Below are 24,062 nucleotides of genomic sequence, written 5' to 3'. Positions count from 1 at the left end.
CTCTGCACTGCATGATGTTTAATGCTGTTATGCTCAAAAACCATATTAGTATTACTTTAGTGCATAGTACCTTTACAGTAAAAAGTTATACACACACTATAAATTAGTATATTTTCCAGAAATTAAATGAAATAAAAAGTGTCTTAAAATTATTGAACAATTTACTTAGTTTGAGCAATCTGTCTACTCCATATATGCTGCTCAATACATGCTTAACCGTAACTGGTTTTGGTAAAATGTGCCAGTTACTGCAAAAACAACTAAACCAATTGCAATTATATAACTGAGGGGATTTGATTCTCTTTTTAAATTAATAAATTAGTACAAGTATTGAAGATGTAAGGACTTCATTGAATTTAATTTACAACATTGTTTTTTAAAATATTTACTATTTTTGCTCCTACATAGTTTTAAATTTGTAGTGACTTAATAGTAAGTCATCCGAGTATGTAAAGTATACATAAGGTTATTTTGGGATTACCTCTTGCTTTATAAAAATTGGCATTAATGGCATGCAGGTTAAAAGTATGGACTATAGGCTGAGCATGGTGACTCACACCTATAATCCCAGCACTTTGGGAGGCTGAGTTGGACAGATCACCTGAGATCAGGAGTTCCAAACCAGCCTGGCCAACATGGCAAAACCCATCTCTACTAAAAAAAAATACAAAAAAATTAGCCAGGCATGGTGACACGCACTTGTAATCCCAGCTACTCAGGAGGCTGAGGCATGAGAATCACTTGAACCCAGGAGGTTGCGGTGAGCCTCCGAGATCCACTGCACTCCAATCTGGGCAACAAAGTGAGACTCTGTCTTTAAAAAAAATGTATGGACTCCAAACTCTGTTGACTTGGCTTTCAGTGTCAGCGCTGCTACTTGCTAGTTGCATGACTTTGGCAGAAACTACTTAACTTTTCTATACCTGGTTTTCACATGTGTAAAATACTGGTAATACAAACATCTATCGCAAAGGATGTCTGTGAGGAATAAATGATGTATTGTATGCAAATACATTTAACAGAGCCTGGCAAATGGTAAATACTATGTAAGAGTGTTGTATTAGCATGATTATTGTTGTTGCTATCTCCAAATTTATACCACTTAGTCTGTCTACAGTATCTTGAGTTTTTTCTTCAGCCTCCATTCTCCATTACTTATTGAAAGATATCCTTTCCAGGGTCTTTTTAAATACTAAAGACTTAAAGAGGTAGAGTCTCTTTATCCACCTTGTGAACCTTGGCTAGCTTTGTGACTTGCTTTGACCATTAGAATGTAGCCAAAGTGATGTTCTGTGAGCTTGGAGCCCAGTGCTCATGAGCCTTACAGCTTCTGGCTTTGTCCTACTGAATACTGCCTTTGTCCTCCTTTGTCCTGCCCTGATACTACTATGTAAGGAAGCTGGCATAACTTCAGGAGCATGAGTGGACACATAGAGAACAGAGACATTCAGCCAACAGCCAACACCAGTTACCAGACCTGTGAGTGAGACCATCTCAGACCTTTCTCCATTGATCTTCCAGGTCGCTAGAGCTACATGAGAGTCCTGATGAAACCAGAGAGATCACCCAGCCTGTCCTCAGAGTTATAAGAAATAATAAATTTTAGGTTTTTGAGCCAATGAGTTTGGGGGTGGGTGTCACATAGCAATGGCCTGCTGATTTAAATGCCTTGATATGTGGTGGGATTTCAACACTAAGTTATGCCATCTGTGCTACTTTATCACGACCGTGTCACAAGTCTAAGCATAAGGAATTCTTCTAACCCTCAAGTGATAAATTAGGCTTAGCTCATTTGCAATATCATATATTTTCATTATCTCAATTGCACAGATTATTATTAGTCTCATAATGTTATCTTCACTTTAATTAAAACTATTTCCTTCCTTCTCTTATCATACACTAATAAATCCAGTTTATTATTTACCTAACTTAATATTGGCTTATGGCCAATGCCTACCTGTTTTCTCATTTTTCTTGGACTTCATGGCATCTCAATTACTTCTCTTCCATTTCAAATTTTCATTATGATAATGCCCAGGCTACTACTTCACTATGTCTTCTTGCACAGTGGTTTCTGGGCATTTATCCCGTACATACTTTTTTCATAAATGCTTTCCTTTTAGTTCTCCTTAAATGACAGTGGTGGTATTCTTAGTAATTATATTTATATTTTGAGAAATTCGATATTTATCTATAAGATATTATTGAATATTTTTCAGCAGAGTAAATTGTGCTATAAAATATTTGTTGTAAAAGAGATATTTAGGGTCTGAACCAAAATTATGAGGCCTTTTAGGTCATCATAGGGATTAGCTTTTACTCTAGAAATGATGGGTCATTACGGTGTTTGGGAAGAGAAGTGACATGATGGGATTTGTATGTTAAGAGTAGATTACTCTAGCTATATAGTAAGAATAATTATAGGACTTTTACTGCTGAAGCAGGGAGGTAATTAGGAGTGTTCTTACATAATTTGGGTAAGAGATGATAGTAATAGGGTGGTAAGAGAGGATGTATGCAGGTAAATCTATTTTGAAAGTGGGGAACAAGCACCCAGATTTCTTTTATGAATTAGATGTGGGGAAGGTGGGAAACAGGAGTAAAGGCTGGTTCTACATCATTTGGGCTCGAACCAACCTGAAAAGTAGAGTTGGTATTTCCTGAGATGGAAAACAGTATGGCTGGATCAAGTATGGGGTTCTGAAAATAATCCATCTTAAAGTTGGTAAATGTCACATCAGATAATTTTACAAGCAGGCATGAAGCATGCAGCTTCTCTGTTGCATTTTTACTTTTGACAATAGGAATAGCTTATATATATACCAAAGGTGACCACTGAATGAGTAAATAAATTGAACGGAAAAGTGGATACATTCTTTCAGACATAGAATTATGCAGTTGTAATAGTCTTTCTTCTTTCACATATGAGAATCCTGAGGTATAGATCACAGAGTAAGATAGCAAATCTCAAACTGGAATTCAAGGAGACTGCTTTCTAAATAGGCCTTTGTTCATATAGATTTTCCCCAGTACTGTCTTTGTAATTTTACCGGGTTGACTGAATTGAGTGGCACTTAACTGAGATGTGAAAATTATTGATTTTTTTCAAGATCTCTATAGCAGCATCCTCGTGACTTTACCATTTTTCAGGATTCATTGCCCCTTAGGTTTTCCAGGCTTCCTTGTGCCACTCAGTACTGAAACTAATGCTATATAGTTGTGGTTTTTGTTACATCTCCCCACTTCTAGTACCAATCCTTGTATTTATTGTTATCTATTGCTATGTAGCATACTACCACAAGATAAATGTCTCAAAATAACTATTTTATTTTATCACAATTCTGTAGATTAGCTATTTTGCCTGGCTCAGATGGGCCCCATAAAATTGTGCTGGTCTCATTTGGAGCCATGTCTGTGACTTCCATAAGGTAGTAAGTTGGCTACCATCTTGCTGGCCTAAGGGAATGCAAATGAGACAGCTTGTCCTTGTTACCTTTGGTCTCATCTTCCATAGGCTGTCCTGAGTTCTTTATGTGATAGAAAAGAGTTCCTTGTAATTCCAGCACTTTGGGAGGCCGAGGCGGGTGGATCACGAGGTCAACAGATCGAGACCATCCTGGTCAACATGGTGAAACCCCGTCTCTACTAAAAATTACAAAAAATTAGCTGGGCACGGTGGCGCGTGCCTGTAATCCCAGCTACTCAGGAGGCTGAGGCAGGAGAATTGCCTGAACCCAGGAGGCGGAGGTTGCGGTGAGCCGAGATTGCGCTATTGCACCCAGCCTGGGTAACAAGAGCGAAACTCCGTCTCAAAAAAAAAAAAAAAAAAAGAAAAGAAAAGAGTTTCTATCAGAAAGAGAACATACCTCATTACGGAAGTGTTTTCAAAATCTTTACTATAAATTTCTCTGTCTTAAGTTGCATTCTGCTAGAAGCAGATTCTGAAACAAGGATTTTAATGCGAGTTGATTTGGGGGAAGTGATTCCAGTAAGCACTGATAGACAAGTGGCAACGAGAGACATAGAAGAAAAAGATGCCAACAAAAAACGTTATTTTGAGCAGGTTGCACTGTGAGCAATAGGGGTTTAATCCAACTTGGAATCTCTAAGAGACGATATAAAATGTGTCTCAGGGTTGTCCTCACTGAAAGGCAAAAAGCCAGGATATTTTGTTTCCAACTCCATTTAGTCATTGGCTAAGTGCTGATGATAACACCCCCAAGTCTTTCTGATCTGCCCTGTGACCCAGTGTAAAGGCTCAGAACAGTCTCAGACAGATAACCTCAGGCACATTTAGATGCCATCAACATGTACTGGAACAGTGAGTGCCAATAAACTATGGGTGTTGCACCCTCAGTGACCGCTGCAGTCATTACTCCCTAGCTCTGTACTTGGCACTGGCATACCTCCCACCATTTGATCCGTATAAGCATTCACTTTCAGAAGAGAAAACCATGACTTAGTAGCAGAAACTACTCTTCCCAAGGGCATAAGATGTGAACCCAAGTTGTCTTTACCACAAACATTTTGCAATGGTTTCTGTCTAATGATATTTGAGACTGCTGTCTCCTCACTGACTTCCTTTCCTATGTAAGGTGCCCTCATTCATATATTAACTGGACTATACATTCTGGCTCACAGAATATATCAGCTGAAGAGAGGGCATAAAAATAAGGGTTTTGGTTTTGTTTTGTTTTTTGTTTTACCTCAGGTTTGGGAGAATGTGACAGGATAAGTTGAGAATGTGACTTAGTGTAAAATGGAGTCACAGTTCTGCCAAGAGATGCCCTCTGTTTCAAAGAAGGGCCCATAGTAAGCCACGAAACATTTATCCAGTGTTTCTAGGGAAAGGATAAATCAACTGATTTATCCAATCCTTGATTTAATAAAAATGATTTTTTTTAATTTGGAAAAGAAAGAACTACTATGAAGTAGAAACCACTAGCAAGAAATTTAATCCTCAAGCCATTTGATACTTTAAAAATTAATTTTGTTTATTCAATACATGTTTATTATGCACTGAAAGACACATACTAATTTATTCTAGAATATGTACTGAGAAAAACCTTTCCTTACCTCTAAAACAGTAAATCACATCCTACTATTTAGCAAGTTCACAGCTACCTGTAGCTCTGATAGTACATATCACAATTACAACTTTACTTTTATCAGTATAAATATTTGTTAATGGTCACTTCTTCTAATCTGTAAGATACTCTATGGCATGGGCTCTATTATATTTGCTTATCATTTTGTGTCAGAATGTAATATGTAAAGCAGGTAACAAATATTTGTTGAATGAATGAATATGTAAATGACAAAGATAAAAATGAATAAAATAGAATGGTATTCGTATGTATAAGGGATAGTAAATGTAGCAGGCTGAAAGCAACATACCTTCCCCAATATATATCCAGGTGTAATCCCTGAAAGCTGTGAATATTACTTAACATGGTTTTTTAAAAAAGGATTATTGCAAATGTGATTAAAGGATTTTGAGGTGAGAAAATTGTCTTGGATTATCCAGAGGGGCCCTGTATAAATACAATCCACATGTATCCTTATATGAGGGAGGCAGTGGGAAATTTGACAGGCAAAAGGAAAGGCAATGTAACTATAAAGGCAGAGATTGGAGTGATGGAACCAGAAGCTAAGGACTGCCAGCATCCACTAACAATAGGAAGGCAGGAAGATGACTTTCCCTAGAGCTTCCTGTAGGAGCCTTCTGCTCACATGTTGATTTTGACCCAGTGAAATTAATTTTTAACTTTTGTTTTTCTGAACAGAGAGGTAATAAGTTTCTGTTGTTTTAAGCCAAGAAATTGGTGGCAATTAATTTGTACAGTATTAACAACAAACTAATACAATGAGATAATCAAATTCAACACTGAAATACAACAAAGCAACTGAGAACCATGAAAATGTCTTACTATTAGTGCCATATGAGCTCAGAGGAGAAAGTATGAGCAGGGCTAGGAATAGAAATTGTGCTGATGCTTTCATCCATGATCTAAGCCTTGAGTTTCTCATCTGTGAAAGAAGAAAGACTGTTTCAACTGCATAATTTGATATCTTAAAGAATGTATTGACTTTTCCTTCCATCTGTTGACAGAATGACTAAGACTGTGAAATTTGGGGAGAATGGCTCTTATATTAAGAATTCTACTTAAATGAAAGAAAGGTCTGAAAAAGCAGATAATATGTTAGCTGAATGATAAATAATAATTATATATGGAGAATAAATTACGTGAAGGTTAGTGATATGATTTATGAGAGGGAGGGTGGGGGTCTGACAAGGGAAGGTTTGGAATATCAAGCCTGGGATGTGCACTTTGTTTTGTCAATGACAGAGAATCATTGAAGAATTAGAGAAAAAGAGCAACATGATCAGAGGTCTGCTTTAAGGGAATCGATATGGCAGATATGTGGTTGATAGGATGAGTGGGCAAAGATTAGTATTAGGGAGATCAATTGGAGTGCTACAGCAGCAATCCAGAAAAGAGAAAATAATGGATTGAGCTGAATTTGGAGCAGCAGGGATATAAAAGGAAATAATGGCTTCAGTGGGTCCACTAGGAAGACTCTTGGGCAGAAAGTCAATAGAGTTTATATTTTATTCAAACAACTCACTTCCCTTCTCTGATCATCAGGAGAAGCATGAACAAAAGTCGAGTTTTAATAGATCTTTGACTTTTAACAATCCATGCTTTTTCATTACTGTTGCTTCTAAGGATACATATCACAAAATCAGATTACAAGTCCAAAGCACAACAGAGGATATACCAAGATAAAAAGGACTGTCTTATCAGCTCTTATCTAAATCTCACTGACTCTGCATGTTTCTCTGTTTCCTTTAGTACTTACAACTACGATTCAACAAACCAGTTCGCTATGCTGCCACAGTCACCTACATTGTACAGACGGTAAGGGGTCATGGCTGCTGCAGATGTGGAAACTGTGAGGTTACAAGATATAGATCTGTTTATTTTGGGGGCAATAAACTCAGCTAAAGGACACTTAATACTAAGAAGACACTACTTTCTTCCACAGATAGCACTTTTAATCTGTGCTAAAAATAAGAAACAAATGTATACTGTAAACCACAAAGGGAAAAAAAAAACTGTGTGTGTGTGTGTGTGTGTGTGTGTGTGTGTCTGTGTAAGCCATCCACATTTTCTTAACATTTATTTCACTACTGTTTAACCTGTAAACGTTGCTCTAGATTAGATATGAAATGATCAGGTAACTAGATTTGTTTGTGTCTTGGTTTTGTTTTTTAACCATTAACTGAGTTGAAGCAGAAATGCCTGTTTTGCTGAAAGTCATTTTAAGACAATATTTCCAGCTAATACTCCTACTTCCCTCTCTTCTGTCTTGTGAACTCTTTTCCCACCCTCCCAGCTTTGGGATGTCTTCATGCTGCTCCAAATTTGCCCACGCTTTGGTATACTTCCTTCTACTAACCAAGTACTTTCTGCTAGAAGATAAGTTTCTTCCCTCTTCTTAATAAAAACTCCTACTCACTAGATGAAGAATTTAGGCAAGAAAATAGAGGAAAACAATGCCCCTGGATCTTCCAATAGATATTTGCCTTTTAAAACCTTAACATGAATCTCTACATGGTGAAATTCCCAATAGAAACTGGAGAAACTTGACCTATTTTCAGCAGGGTAGTGGTTGCAATTCTGGGAATTAGAAGATATATTCATTATGGAGATCACCCACCCATGTTGTTAGTCTTCCCAGCACAGTACTTTCTCCTTGCAGATTCTTACCATCTCACCTCTAATTTCCATATTTCATCAAACTGCTAAAATATGCTTCTGTCCCATGAAGTCAGTAGAGAGTACATTTTGATGTGTGTGTGAGGAAAATGGGTAGAAGGAAGGTGAATGAAAACTTAATTAAGTCTATTTTTGTATCCCTTAGACATATAGAAAATACAACCATAATATCTCAAAATTAGTAGCAATTTTTAAAGTCCAGCCCTCTTCTACCACCTAATGATTACATCCCCTCTACAAACTACTGACAGCAGTGAGCAATGTAAAATTTAGAGTGGACAAGAATGCGATGTTTGATGAACAGGTTGAAGAGAATACAACTCTAATATCAATAAAGAACTTTCTAGGTAGTTTTCCTTTCTATGTCACTTTCTCACTGCCCACCTGATTCTTGTTTCTCTACCAGATTCTCTACACAGGAGTGGTGGTGTATGCTCCTGCCCTGGCACTCAATCAAGGTGAGTTATCAACATTCGCTTGGCATATCTTACCATTTTTATGCCTGAATTCTCACCTTGGAGAATTATAAATAAAATACTTTGTTAAGGAGATATTCGTCTGGTAGTTCTGAATTACTATTAGAAGTCATTACATGAAGCTCTAAACATTGATTTAACATTGAAAATAACACAAACAATTAGTTGGTTTTGATTCACATACTTCTAGATACCAATTTTGATTGTTTTTGTTTGGGATTTGGTTTTTGTTTTTCAGTCACTGGAATTACGGCAGTTTTGGTATTGTATACATCACTAAGTATGTTCATCTATAATATATGGACTTTAGTGATCTCATGAAGTAGATAATCCAGTGTAAGAGTAAAAGTTGCCTGTAATAGTTACATTAAAATTTATAGTTGATACTTTAAAAACAATAGAATGCTAGAAACAAAAAGGAAAGAAGGGAAAGTAAACTTCACAATGGCACCTGTCATATTGAAAGTTCTCAGTATTCCATTTAATTAGGCTATGAGCTTATACTGAGAAATATTAACCTCAGAGTCAGTGAGGTTTAGATAAGAGCTGCTAAGAAAGTCTTTTTTATCTTGATATTCCTCTGAGTTTTGTGCTTTGGACTTGTAATCTGATTTTATGATATGCATTCTTACAAGCTACAGGAATAAAAAGGCATGGATTGTTAAAAGTCAAAGATCACTGGTCATTAGAGAAATGCAAATCAAACCCTTGATGAGATGCTATCTCATGCCAGTTAGAATGGCAATCATTAAAAAGCCAGGAAACAACAGATACTAGAGAGGATGTGGAGAAACAGGAACACTTTTACACTGTTGGTGGTAGTGTAAATTAGTTCAACCATTGTGAAAAACACTGTGGTGATTCCTCAAGGATCTAGAACCAGAAATACCATTTGACTCAGCAGCCTCATTACTGGGTATATGCCCAAAGGATTATAATAATTCTACTACAAAAATACATGCACACATATGTTTATTACAGCACTGTTCACAATAGCAAAGACTTGGAACCATCCCAAATGCCCATCAATGGTAGACTGGATCAAGAAAATGTGGCACATATACACTGTGGGATACGTGGATGAAACTGGAAACCATCATTCTCAGCAAACTAACATAGGAACAGAAGACCAAACACTGCACGTTCTCACCCATAAGTGGGAGTTGAACAATGAGAACACATGGACACAGGGAGAGGAACGTCATACACTGGGGCCTATCTGGGGCTGGGGGACCAAAGGAAGGACAGCATTAGGAGAAATATCTGATGTAGATGACAGGTTGATGGGTGCAGCAAACCTCCATGGCACATGTATACCTATGTATACTAGGTACATTCAATAAAAGGATTGCTTTCCTAGAAAAAAAAAATGTCAAAAGGTTTTAAAAATCAATTTTTGTTTAAATTTCTCATGAAGGTTAGAGAAGAGAAGTGGGTTGTTTGAATAAAAATTCAAATGTACTGACTTTCTGCCCAAAAGTCTTCCCAGTGGACCCTCTAAAACCACTATTTCCTTTTGTATCCCTGCTGCGTAAATGATGTCCAGGTGGTTTCAGAGGTCTCAGACTAACTTTGTTGACAAAAATAGAAACTCAAAAACAAAGAAAACATTTGGATCGAAGATTGGAAGCTATAAACTCTTAGGAGGAAAAACCTGACTGAACATTACATGATATTTATTGACTAGCTAGAAGTATAAAAATATAATAAAAATAATCTTTCTCTAAGGTGAGAAAATTTAATGAGGGAAAACTCTGATTTTATTTTTGCCTACAAAGAACACTAATGAAAATATTTTGTCTTTTTTCCTCATAGAACTTGCTCTTTTAAGTTTTTCAAGGAAACGTCTTTTAATACTGTTTTTTTTTCCTTTCCTAGTGACTGGATTTGATCTCTGGGGCTCTGTGTTTGCAACAGGAATTGTTTGCACATTCTACTGTACCTTGGTATGTATCTAGCTGTGAAAAAGTATTTGACACTACCTACTAATATGGGGTAAGGGCAAATCTCCAGCAGCAGGCATCTAATTATAGCAGACTTTGCTTTCCAAAATTAAGCAGAAGTGTGCCAACTTATCTGTCATAGTTTCCTGAGGAAGGTGCTGTTGTTTAACATTCTTTTCATTACCAACCTTTAAGAAAATTTAATCTCTGCACTCATTCCAGAAAATTATACCTAATAAGAAAAAATCTAATAAAAAAAGTCTTATTGATTAGAGAATAGGTGGCCCTATACTACTTCTGAGAAAAATAGTTTTTCATTCATAGCCAGCATAAACCATAGGTGACAGTTATACTTTACACTTTATACTTCACTGTCTACTGGTTGAGAAATAACAAAATGTATATATACAAGTGAGCAATGATGGCTGGCATTTTATAAACTTGAGGGTTTCACAGCTTGTTGTCTTGTATTTCTGGATAAGCCTGGATTACATTTACTATTTGGCTTTACACATGCTCTGTTTTTAAGTAAGCAGCCTGAGTGGTATTGGCAGCATGTTTATGTAATTAATACAATTATATGTAGTTTAGTTCAACAGACATTCATTGAGCACCTATTGTTTGCCCATGCCCTGAAACTGTAATCTTTATTCTTCTGAGTCATTGTACCACGTACAGGCCATAATTAACCAGTTAAGCATATGGCAGTGGTTCCCAGACAGTTGAATTCTCTTTCCTACTCTATAGATAAAAATAAAAAAAATTAATATGTTTTCATATAGCAGATGATTCATGTATTTTGGTGTTATGTTCTATCACTTACTCTTTGTAACATCTGTTCTGATTACACACAATTTTAAAATACCCTGATCTCTCTTTTTCATACTTGCAAATCCCATTATTTCTTTGCACTTATTATCTTCATTTTAAAAAATTGCATTCTTATTATCATATTTCTATTCCAGAAACACAACTCTTCCCACCTATTCTAGAAAAATAAAATCTTGCTCCTCTTACCTCCGACCTCATATAATAGATTAGTTGCTCTGAGGTACCTGTCCAGAGAAGGGCAACTAGGTGCTGGATATAACCATTTTTAATGCATTGTTTGCATTGAAAAAGATATCATAGCTACCTAAGTAAGTGTTCACCCCCAAAATAAAGTTAAAAAATAACATAAAACAATTTAAAATATATGAATTATCAGGGCTATTTGGAAGGAGTGTGGTGGGTAGACAGGATGGATGGGGCTGACTCGAAGGCAGGTGCTGATAACAGGACTACTATTAAGATATTGCAACTTGGGTCAGTGAAAATGTTGAGAAGCTAAACTTGGGATAATAACATTAAGCTAGAATCTTTGCGGGGAGCTAACATGGCTTTACTTCAGTGCTACACTTCAGCTTTTGTGGGGAAAAAGGTGCAAATCCTCTATGGAGGAATAATCCAACTAAGAATATAATACATTTACACGCAGATAAAGATCTAACAATCACTGTAATAAAATATCACCAAAAATACAAAATAGCAATGTACCATGAGCGAGGATCAGCAAAACAACAAACAAAATTTAGCCTCGAAAGAACAGAACATTTTGGTATTAAAAGATACTGAATAAAGGAACAGATATGTATAAACAACTTAAATAAATAAGGAATGTAATGTCTGGGATGTGTAAGCATCAGGAATGACTGACCACCCAATATAATTATTATGATAAAGAGCAAACATATTTGGAGAGACAATCAGTATGATGGAAACTCTAACCAAAGAAACAACCTAAAGAATAACAGAGAGACAAGAAGATGAAAAAAGTGAAATAGAAATGGAGACATATGGTGGACAAAATAAGAAGGTCTAATTCACATCGAATTGGAGTCTCAGAGGAGACTATAGAGAGAATAAAGGTGAGGCATGTTTCGAAAAATCATGGCTTGCAATTTTTCAGAAATGATTGAAGATAGCAATATATAGATTTAGAGAGTGTAACCTTAAAGTATAAAGAAGAAAAAATAAGTTTAAATATAGATACACTAGTGAAACTGTAGAACAGCAAATACAAATGGAGGACCTGAAAAAGAGCCAGAAGGGAGAGAAAGAGATATACTTAAAAAGGGACACTTAGCAACAACAATGGAAGCCAGAAAGAGTGGAATAATATATTCAAAGCATTGAGGAAAACCAAGACCAGACCCAGTCATAATCGTGTTTTTTGACAAAACTATCTTTCAGGAGTTGAGTGTCAAGAACCGAAAAGAGTTAACACTTGCAGAACTTCCCTAAAGAAAAATCTAGAGGTGGTGCTGTGGGAGAAAGGAAAAACATTACAATATGACAGTTTTAAGCAGAAGAATTGATAAGAAAATAAAAGAGTAACCATTTAACAAGTCTAATTAAACTATTTTTGATACTAAATGATAATCATTATTTTATAATTTACTTATTATTAAATGTGTCATATTACTGTACAATATAAAATATATCAACAATTATGATCATAATTATAATAATATATCATTTTGACATTAAAAAAAGAATTACCCCCAAATTGTATAACAATAGCATGTAAATCAGGAAGAGCATACCCAGACTTAAATGTTTTATAATCCTTGAATTTTTCAGGATTATGGCATTGCTTAAACATTGACTCTACATTTAAACTGCATGGCAAAATTTCAACAGTACCCATTTAAATAAAATAGTCAAAGTTAGGAAAAATAGAATTTGAAAAAGCAACCCTCAATTCATCGAAGCAAGAGCAGAAGACAGGAAAGCAAGCATAGCAAAATTAGGACAAATACAAACCAGAAAAGTACATCAGAAACACATCCAGATATTTTTATAATCACAATAAACTAAAATAAACTAAATGTACTACCTTCTAACTGGTTTTGTGCTTCCAATCTCTTCTTGCTCCCACACCCTATATACCTTTGTCAAATTAATTTTCCTAAAATATTAATTTCTTCATGCCACTTTACTGACCAAATTTGTTTCTTATTCCCATTTTCACAAATTATAACCTCCTTATCCTGCTGTTGGAAATATTTCATTCTGTTATTCCAATCTACCCATATAATCTCTGTACCACACCTCTGTTCTCTCTAGCCAAATAAGAGTCTTCACCTTTGCTCATATTGCAGTCTCTTTACTCTGCTAAGCCTGTGGATGTATAAAATATTTAAAATAACCAGTGAAAGAGAAAAGAGAAAGTGATTGTTGTCATCCAGGGTTGCGTAGTTTAGTGGGGCAAACATTAAACCCCAAACAACACAGTCTGACTAAATATATAGGTGACATATAAGGTACCATGAGTATTATAAAAGATCTAGGGCCAGGTGCGGTGGCTCACGCCTATAATCCCAGAACTTTGGGAGGCCGAGGTGGGTGGATCATGAGGTCAAGAGATCGAGACCATCCTGGTCAACATGGTGAAACCCCGTCTCTACTAAAAATACAAAAAATTATCTGGGCATGGTGGCGCGTGCCTGTAATCCCAGCTACTCAGGAGGCTGAGGCAGGAGAATTCCCTGAACCCAGGAGGCAGAGGTTGCAGTGAGCCGAGATTGCACCATTGCACTCCAGCCTGGGTAACAAGAGCGAAATTCCGTCTCAAAAAAAAAAAAAAAATCTGTGGTGTGTGTGTGTGTGTGTGTGTGTGTGTATGACAGAGGAAAAAGGAAAAAGGGTGAGGAATCTTGCTGTATGAAGGAGTCAGACAAGTCTTCATGGTAGCTATAATCTGCCTTTTGATTAATATCTGATAAAGTGTTTTTTTCTCTTGTCTTATGCCAAGTTTATGCAGATTTCTGCACAACCAATGCGAAGTATCCTCTGAAAACAGAGGCCTTTGTCATTTTTTCTTTATACCAGTAAAATCTGATGTTGAGATTTGGGTTTGGAAGGCTTAATGACTTTAAGAAAATTAAACTAGTGCTACCTAGGAGGTAGGAAGTAAGAAATTTATTATTCCTCAATCCATGGTGTGAAAAAAATATATAAATATGATGCTTTTGGCAGGTACTTTAATGCCTATTTTTAAAATTGAATTTCAATTTTAATTACAAAAGAAATGATGGGGCAACCCTAGTGCCTTCTTTCATCTCACGCTAAAGATGAAGCCTGTCATCTTTTCACTGAAGTACTTGACACTCTGGAGGAGTAACCAGAGATGAGAATTCTGTTTTTCAGTGTTAAAAATACCACATCATTTCATTTTCATAGGGCTCATTCACTTCCCAAGCACTTTTTGATAAATCATTGCATCTGTTCCTACTTGCTCATCCCACATATATCATGGTCCTAAGGGCTTCTGTACCTGGAATTCTGCAACAGCCTCTCTTTCCTACCTTCTTCTTGCCCAGATGTTTCCAACTGTAATTCTACACTGGAGTCACCTAGGGGGCTTTCAAAAGACACTGAGAACTGGACCCCAATTCAGACCTTAATTAATTCACAACCCCTGAGGATGGGGCTCAAATGTTATTTATTTATTTATTCATTTTTCTTTTTACATTCCTCAGGCGACTCTAAAGGGGAGCCAGTTCTAGCCACTGTTCTAACTTCTTGCCTAATCATTTTATCCTAAATTCTACTATTATATTCATCCTCCTGGACTCTGTTCTGTTTACCTCATCATTTGACCATTCTGCAGCTCTTAAAACTCCTTTCCCCATGAATGTCTGGAATATAATATTCCTTCCTTGTTCTTTGTTTCTTGATGCTCTATCATCTCAACTTCCCAAAATATATTCCCTGTCACTAATTCTGCAAAAAATATCTCTCGTTGTGTAAGCCAGAACCTATTGGTTATTCTTCATTCCCTTACTTCTTCATCACCTGTATTCAATGAATCATAAGTTATGTTGGTTTCACTTCCAAAATAACTTTTAAGTCCTTCATTTATTTTCATCTCTACCTTCTATCTGCCAGTCATCTTGGGCATGGACTACTGAAATAAACTGAGATGGTCTCTCAACTCCCTTTTTTTCCCCTGCAGTTGATTCTCCACACAAACACCAATGAAACTACTGTGAAACAAAATCTCTCATAACTCTTGTTAATGTTTTCTTATTGCTTTTGAGAAATCACTGCAGTGCCCTCATTAAAGTCTGTATGGTCTGGCCTCTAGCAAATTCACCCAAAGAGCAATTTGCTCTTTGGGTGTTTCATACCTTGGACCAACATCTTGCAGCTTTCTTGTGTTTCCTCAGGAAGCTGTGCTTCCTCACATATGTTGCTTCCCTCTTCTATTTGTCCATTGTACTTAGGTAGATTCCTACTCATTCTTCAGAAATTAGCTTGAACATAATTTTCTCAAGACCAGGTCAGGGCTGTCTGTTTTATGCACCCATGATAACCTGTCTTTCTTAATTGCACTTTCCACATATTCAAGTATATCACTATTTTGTTGTCTAACATCTGCTTCTCCCATTAGATTATAAACTTTATAAAGTTAAGGAAGGTGTCTGTCTCTTTCACTTACCATTTTATTCCCATGTTTATCATAGTACTTGGCACATAAAAGATGCTCAGTGACTAATGCTGAATAGGTGAATAAATGCATGCATGCATTAGCAGAGAGGCTTTGCAGAGCCGGAAGAGTTGCAGGGTTCATTTTCAAGCACTCAAACATTCTTTCTATTTCAGGGAGGATTAAAAGCAGTGGTGTGGACAGATGCATTTCAGATGGTTGTCATGATTGTGGGCTTCTTAACGGTTCTCATTAAAGGATCAACTCATGTTGGGGGATTCTACAATGTATTAGAGCAATCAGCAAATGGATCCCGACTACATATATTTGAGTATGTCCAATGTAATTTTTTCATATTTTACAAAGATTTAGCCACATGACTTTATCACCTAAAATAATATCTGGGCATCAGGGAATACCTTTGTTCACTCAATTCTCTCTGTCTCATAGCTTTGATGTAGATCCTCTCAGGCGACACACTTTTTGGACTATCACAGTGGGAGGAACTTTTACATGGCTCGGAATCTATGGGGTCAATCAATCAACTATCCAGCGATGCATCTCTTGCAAAACAGAAAAGCATGCTAAGCTGTAAGTGCTCAATCAAGAAAAATTGTTATGTTTTATCTTACCTTATGGGTACTTATTATATACTAATACTTCCTCTTGATGTGTGTGTGTGTATGTAAGACAGAGGCAGAGCGACTCATTTAACTCTTTCAACTTTTTGAGCCTAGCATTACTACTCTTATTTCAGCAGGAAGTGGCAGAGCTAGGGTGTAAACTGAAGTCTGTTTGCCTTTTCTCTCAATTATTTGCTGCCTTCATTTATTGAGAAATTACTAGATTAAATTAGGTACTGTGGGTGGCAATGCAGAGATAAATAGCTCACATTTCTTCCTCACTTGATTTAGCATGTGGTCTCTTCAACTATTATTTTTATTTTCATGGGTTAAAAGATAAACTGAGGTATAATTAAATTTTTAAGGAGTTTATTTGAGTGAACAGTGATTTATGAATTAGGCAGCTATCAAATAGAAGTAGCTCAAGGCTTCCATTGAGGGAACACAAGGGGAAAAATTATAGGATAAACGTGGAAGTAGAGCAAAGAGAATATTTGACTGGTTATGGCTGTACAGTTGTCTTACTTGGTCTAGCCTGTTGGAAATTTCTTAGTTAGATATCTATAAGTTAGTTTGTGGCTTCTGATTAGTTAGCATTAAGTTTTATTTTTTTTCTTTGATAGGCATTTACCAGAATTAGCCCAAGTTAAGCTTCATTTATATTTGCAAAGGTTAAGCTCACTTAACAGATGTTTGTACTCTTAAAGTTTGCAAGGAGAGGTTAAAAAAATAAGAAAACCTGGGGTGATGTGGCAAACCACAATGGGACTTCAGCTCCTCTGACTCTTTCCTGGTTTGCTTGCTCTGAAGAGACACAGGCAGGGTCACAAGCATCAAGCATTTTCCAAGCCCTGCAAACTACCCCATGCTCCAAAATGGGGACCGAAGTTATATATACACTTTCACAAAACTGGCAAAAATAAGCCAGAACTGCATCCACAATGATTTTTATCTTCAATTCTACTTCCCAAGGTTTCAACCTCACCAGCCTAACTTTTCTTAGAGAAATCATCACTATATTTCCCCAGGTAATTTTTCAATAATTTCAATGCACAGTGTCTTATGTTCACTGAATAAAATATAAAATTGCCTGGAAATGATTCAACTACTTTGTAAGTCAAATTCCAAAAAGAGAACTATCATGTTCTCCTTATATATTTCATAGCTCTCAGAATAAGGAAATAAAAGCATTATCTGGTATTTCATCAGTTCACTGGTAAACATATTCAAATCTTATTATAATAAATAATATTGTAACAAACCCTCAATACATGTGGTTATCTCTTTATCAAAGAGCTGTGTTATTGAAAATATATGTGACTTTGATCTGAAAATTCAGTTAAAATTCTGCTCTAGAATAAATTATAGTTGGCTATACCTGTAAAGAGGAGAATTCTTTGGTAAAATAAATAATAATTATTTGTTATAACTAGTTTTTAAAACTCTTATGAGTTTATATTATTTTCTTTTATGAATATGCCTAACTTCTTTATGTTAATACCTGTAGTTAGGCAATATGTCTTTTTATCATTTTTCCCTGCAAGACCAAGAATAATGCTTTCTGCTTATTAAATGTTTATTGTTTATTAAACAAAATAATGCCACAAGAAGTTCATGCTTGTGTGTATCTGTATACACAGGGACACACACATGTATGGATAAGTATATGTATGTGAATGTGTATGTGTATCTCATATATACATATCAAAGGACAAAATGAAACTTGAGGCTATTTAGAAACTGCCAACTAACTTACAGTTATCTAACTAGGAAATTTCCAACAGGGTAGGCCAAGTAAGGCAACTGTATAGCTGTAATTAATCAATATGTGTATACACATACACACACATTTCTGTATATAAATCTTAAAGCCTCCTTTAGTGAAGTAGTTTAGTTCAAGTAAAATAAATATAATCCCATGCCTACAGTTGCCTGGAACTTGGAATTTGTTGTATTAGTGTTTAGTGAGTATGAAAACAGACAGAAAAGGAGGCATACCCATGAAAAAAGAAATGTACATAATTTCCTAACATTTCCTAACAAATGTACATAGTTTTCTTACCATCAGGATTGCCATTGCTGATTTTACTCATCCCCACTCCCGTGAAGGGATCAGGAGTGTGATAGTAATTCTGTGAGAATAGTGAAAGATGAAACATAAAATTCTCTTTAGAAAAGAGTTCTCTGAGAAAATCTTAGGTTAATAAAATAAGGGTTAATAAAATTCAGGAGAGAGAAATCGATTCAGATGTTCTATACAATTGCAGTACACAGAGCTGGAGAGGAGATTGCTGTGGTGGAGAAATGGTGAGGGCTCCCATCTGTCACACAGCAGGAGCTTTGAGGGCACTCTGGGGACACTCAGAGTCAGCTGCTGACTGACTCTCACCTAGGCTCTGGAGATGCTGATTAGATGTTTTGCTCTTGTTCCATTATCTGAGAGCCTAATGTAATTAAAACATTCCATGGAGCTTAGAAAAAGTCTCTGGTACTTGAGGAAAATACATCCTGCAAAATAAGTAGGTAAAAATAGATCCGTAAAGTTTACACTGAAGGTGGGTTAGAATCAGGAGTGGCTCATATACATACATTTGGTTTCATGACTAGAAATGTGATTCCTCACCAAAGACAACTTAATCTTAAGCCAAATTTTTCTTGCATCTAGAAATAGTATCACTTACCAAGACAATTACATGTGCTTCCTGGAAGCTGACTGTTTCTGTTTCTAAACCTTTGTTTATTTTTCAGGTCTGCTGGTAGCAAATGGTGCTATGAGGGGAGAAGGAGTTGATAAGGGTATCACGTCCCATCTCCCAGTTACGATGAGCACCTCTACATACAGTTGCTTTTCCATTTCCATTCCCTGAGTTTATTTTCGCCATATCTCTGTCAGATCTAAAATGATCTTAGTTATTTATTTTATTTCAGTGTTCATTACCTGCTTCTAATTCCAAAATGTATTCTCCACAAGGTTGGCTTCTGCATTGCTGCCTGCTGTGGCCACAGTACCTAGAACAGGGCCTGCCTGATGCAGAGTTGCCCAATAAATATTTTTTAATGGATCAATGAAAAAGCCTACTTTACAAAGAGAAGAATTAACCCTATATAGAACCAAAGTTCACTTCAAATGAGAAAGAATTCAAAATATTTTGACTTTAATGTTCTATTGCCACTGGTTTCTCATTTTCCATAATTGACTGATGAAGTTATAAAATTTTTTTGGATAATATATGACTGTCCTCTGTATGGCTATATAACCTCCATATATTTTTACAGAGTGTAACCCATTAAATTCTCACATTCCTATAATAAAAAGTAAGGCAGTTATATTCTTTTTACAGATGATATAACTGACTCAGAGTGTTATGTGACTTTTCTAAAGTCACACAGTTGTTAAGGATAAAGACTTTTAACTCCAGGTCCAATGGTATTTTTAAAAAAGAAATAGTGTAAAAGTGCAATCATATAGTAATGAATTTCTACCATTAATTTCTTCAATCATTTTCACTATTTCTTACCAGAAAAAAATTATATTTTCTATATGCTGAAACTGTTCACTGCTCTGCAAACACAAGATGATAATACACAAATAAATATAGAATTTCAGATCGTTAATACTATAGTGACAGAAGTAATTATAGGAGAAACTGACAAGAGAGCAGGAAGTGACTAAGTAACTGTTAAGAAGAAGAATGAACAGGAAAGCCTCTCTAGCTGGCCAGAGCAAAGGCTTGATTAGAGTTGGCCTGAATATTGGAGACAGCAAGAGTACCAGTCATTCAATTATAGGTATTGCACATTTTATGTAGCAATGGTATTCCCAAATTCCACCAAGAAAAACAAATAAACACATAAAAATCATAGATAAGCATTGGCAAAATGCTTTCAAGGAAGTATCCTTTGAGATAAAACCTTGTTTTAAACTGTGAAGTGAAAACTCCTCTAAATAAGACAATATCTGGCATATTTGCCTTATAAATGTGGGCCTGATTTAAGGGTCTTCTGAAATTCAAGTATACCTGTACAGTATAGGTTTTAGGAGACTTTCAAATAAATGTGTGTCCTTCCATTTAAATATGATTCCCTTCAAACAGTTACTAGATCTTAGGCAATGTTCAGTGTTGCTCTCTTGGCCCCCTGTGGCTCTCTCCACAGTGAGGTGGTTTATTCTCTCGGACAAAGGCAAGGCCAGCCTACTTTCATGTCCTATCTGGAATTGAGGAAATTAGTAAAATTTAAACGTTCAAAGGACAATAATGAATATAACATAAACATAGGATACTATAAAAGCACCTAGGCTGTTAATAGGTATATCTATGTGTTTTAAAACAAAATGAATTGCACCAAATAATATGAGTAAGATGATCCTAAGTTTTTCATACTTTCTGTTGTCTTTTTAAAAAATAAACTTTAACTTTTATCTACATTAATCTCCAAAGTGAATATTTCCAACACTTATCTATTTCTATATTAGCTCATTATCTCTCTGGAAAAAAGAGATGTTAAAAATGCAAGTTGACTTTTTGACAGTTTTATGAATTGAGTAGGGGGAAAAATCACTGGAAGTTATATAATAAGAGTGATTGGTATGTGAAATTTCATCAAAGAGAATAGATCTCATACCACACATATTGAAGCTTTGCAGAAAACTCCTGATTTCAAATGAAAATTCACTTAAAATCTTACTTTATTTAAATTTGGTAGTGAGTCTAAAAATGTAAGGTTCTCAAGCAAAAAAATATTGCAAAAGTATAAAGTGTAATGATTCATAAAGGCGATAGAATTTTATTTTACTAGGAGAAAGGCCCAAAACCCTTTACCTTGAGTACTTGGTAACGACCTCATCACACCATGATATGGTATGTAGGCTACCAATAGGCCCATGTGCTCTTTTCTAGTGCCTTGTACTTTAACTTGTTGGGTCTCTGGATCATTCTGGTGTGTGCTGTCTTCTCTGGCTTAATCATGTACTCTCACTTCAAAGACTGTGACCCTTGGACTTCTGGCATCATCTCAGCACCAGACCAGGTATGGATTTTCTTGAGGACAGTGGGCAGTGTCTGGAATGGGCATGCTTCTGGCCATTGGTGGGTAATGTTGGGCTTTCTCTTTTTCTGCCTGGACTTCTCTCTATTTCTCAAACCCCAGAAAGTTGGCTTCTTTCTTCTCTTGGGTGATATCAGCACCTACCAGGTTCTAATACATGGAAATGAGCATGTAAAAAAAAGGGCCCCTCACCTTGTTCCTGAAGACAAGGTCTGGCAGCACAGCAAGTCTGGAGGGAATGGAATGCAGGTGTGAACCATGGCATGGATGTTGCTGTTCCCTTTGGACTTTTCCTACAGGTTTCACAGTTGATTAAGGAACCTCAGATTGAACAGAATGACCCTTATTTCCACAATGCCTGCCTCTTATCACGTCTTCTCAGCAAAACTTAAACATCATGCTGATATACTACAGTAAACGTGGTTTTACAAACTCCATTTATGGAGAATATGCCCAAGAGAAGCATATTCTCTCCATATATATATTTAACTGTCCTGCCCTGTCAAACAGGGGCTCTTCTGCTCAAACCTGGATGTAGAGTAGAGGATCATACATAGATTCCCTGAAGACTTCTGTTATAGATTTGATTTTAGGGCTTAGTTGCTAACATTCAGGATAAACAGGAAAGAAAATTGCATATATTGAAAAGAAGGAAAATAAACTTTCTATTTCCTTTGGCTAAAAAGCTATTTTCCCATGTTTCAAACACTGCTGAGAAGACCACCAATGCTATTTTTTTGTCTCTCTCTTTTCTTTTCTTTCTTTCTTCTTTTTATTTTTTGCCTCCTCTTCAGCTGATGCCATACTTTGTCATGGAAATATTTGATACAATGCCAGGACTGCCAGGACTTTTTGTGGCTTGTGCCTTCAGTGGAACTCTGAGGTTAGTATATCAACAACAATCTGATGATGATGATGATGATGGGAAGGATGACAAGGTTGGTGGTGTAGTGATCAACAGTATTTAGCAAGTACTCACTGTGTGTAAACTGCCCTGCTGAATGTGTTATTTGTATTTGCTCATTAATTGGCATACAACATATGAGGCTAGAACTTTACTCATCATCAGCGTACAGATAAGGAAACTGAGATTTAGCAAGATAGAAAAATTACCCATGGTAAGTTAGTAAACTGCAGGGGCTGGATGTAAGCCTTGGTCTGTCCGTATTCAAGACTTTTATGCTCATTATGTTACCTTGTCTGATGCTAACTGCTTCCGCAATTTCACATCACCTTTATATAAAGCAGCTCACTCTGCTGGCTCTTCTCATTTATTCTGATACAACATATATAATCATGTGCCACGTGACATTTCAGTCAATGAGGGACTGCATCTATGATGGTGGCCCTATATTTTAATACTGTATTTTTATCATACCTTTCCTATGATTCAGTAAACAAATGCTTTGCCATTGTGTTACAATTGCCTACAGTATTTAGGACAGTAACATTCTATACAGGTTTGTAACCTGGGAGCAATAGGCTATATCATATACCCTAGGTGTACAGCAGGCAATGCCATCTAGGTTTGTGTAAGTACATTATAATGTTTGCACAATGGCGAAATCACCTAACAATGCGTTTTCTCAGAGCATAGCCTGTTGTTAAGCTATACATGACTATATATTCCACACATCTAGGCTGCATTCCATTCATCACATCTTTAATAATACACCCAGACAGCTAATAACTTCCATTCCCCAATAAGGGCATTATTCTAAACACAACATCGTTGATGCATTTATTGTGACAAATATTTTAGAAGGCTTATGTTATACCAGACACAGTTGGCGATATTAAGAATATTACAGTGAAGAAGACTGATATAAGCAATAAGCGTTGTCCTTATATGCTTTCTAACAGACATAGCAGATGACCAATATGTAAGTAAAAATGATAAACAACAAATAACAAATAGTGTAAAGGAAATAACAGCGTGTATCCTAAAGAGAGGTGAGTGTTCTAATTCCGACAGGGTCTGTAAGGAACTCCTTTCTGAGTTTATGATATTTGTATTGAAATCCAAAGAATGCAGAAAAGTCAGCTATGTGAAGAGCATAAGCAGGAACATTCAGAGGCAGGAGGAAAAGCAAATACTAAAGCCCTGGAGAGACAAACTGTCTGTAGTGTTTGAGGAATAGAGGAAGCATTGGCACCTAAGGCCTGGGAGGAGAGCAGGTGGGGATGAGTTAGAAGTGAGCAAGAATCAGATCATGATGAGCCTGCAGTGGTAGAGTTTGCATTTCAAGTGGAATGGGAAGTCATTAGAAGGTTTGAAACCGAGGGAGTGAGTGACATACAAATTGAAGACTTCCTGTGTCAGGAAGATTTGAGCTCTCCTTTTTATATATAAGAAAAATAGCCAATTGACCTAGGTTAAGGACTTTTTTTTCTTATTTGTTCATTGTCTATTTGCTTTATTGATACCATTTTGAGCACATAAAGATTTTAATTCATGTTAATATTTTACACTATGATTTCAGGGTTAACGTTCTCAGAAAGGTTTCTCCATTCTATGATTGTAAATAATCATCCAGACACCATTCTAGTATACTTATGGTTTTACTAAATAGTTCGTTATTAAATTATCTAGACTATACATGTGATATAAGAAATCAAGTAAAGTTCCTGCTTTATATTCCTTGTAAACTAGTAACCAAGTTGTCCTATTTATCTTTAATAAGTAGGCCATCTTTTTACCACTGACTTGAAATATT

At 36.1% G+C, this 24,062-nt stretch overlaps 1 protein-coding gene across 1 annotated transcript in view; it reads left to right on the top strand.

Annotated features, from left to right (window-relative positions):
* Positions 1 to 24,062, top strand: part of SLC5A12 (solute carrier family 5 member 12) — a 57,427-nt gene that overhangs the window by 2,740 nt on the left and 30,625 nt on the right. Inside the window, exons 2-8 of the mRNA XM_002755123.5 lie at positions 6,858 to 6,923; positions 8,191 to 8,242; positions 10,139 to 10,206; positions 15,853 to 16,007; positions 16,127 to 16,267; positions 21,198 to 21,327; positions 22,140 to 22,228. Of these exons, the coding sequence (XP_002755169.1) occupies positions 6,858 to 6,923; positions 8,191 to 8,242; positions 10,139 to 10,206; positions 15,853 to 16,007; positions 16,127 to 16,267; positions 21,198 to 21,327; positions 22,140 to 22,228 (701 nt within the window). The remainder of the gene's footprint in view (positions 1 to 6,857; positions 6,924 to 8,190; positions 8,243 to 10,138; positions 10,207 to 15,852; positions 16,008 to 16,126; positions 16,268 to 21,197; positions 21,328 to 22,139; positions 22,229 to 24,062) is intronic.

Source organism: Callithrix jacchus, chromosome 10 (assembly GCF_049354715.1).
Source record: "Callithrix jacchus isolate 240 chromosome 10, calJac240_pri, whole genome shotgun sequence".
NCBI classification, from domain to species: Eukaryota; Metazoa; Chordata; class Mammalia; order Primates; family Cebidae; genus Callithrix; species Callithrix jacchus.
The sequence above is the reverse complement of the archived record's forward strand: the minus strand, read 5'-3'. Positions and strand labels throughout refer to the sequence as shown.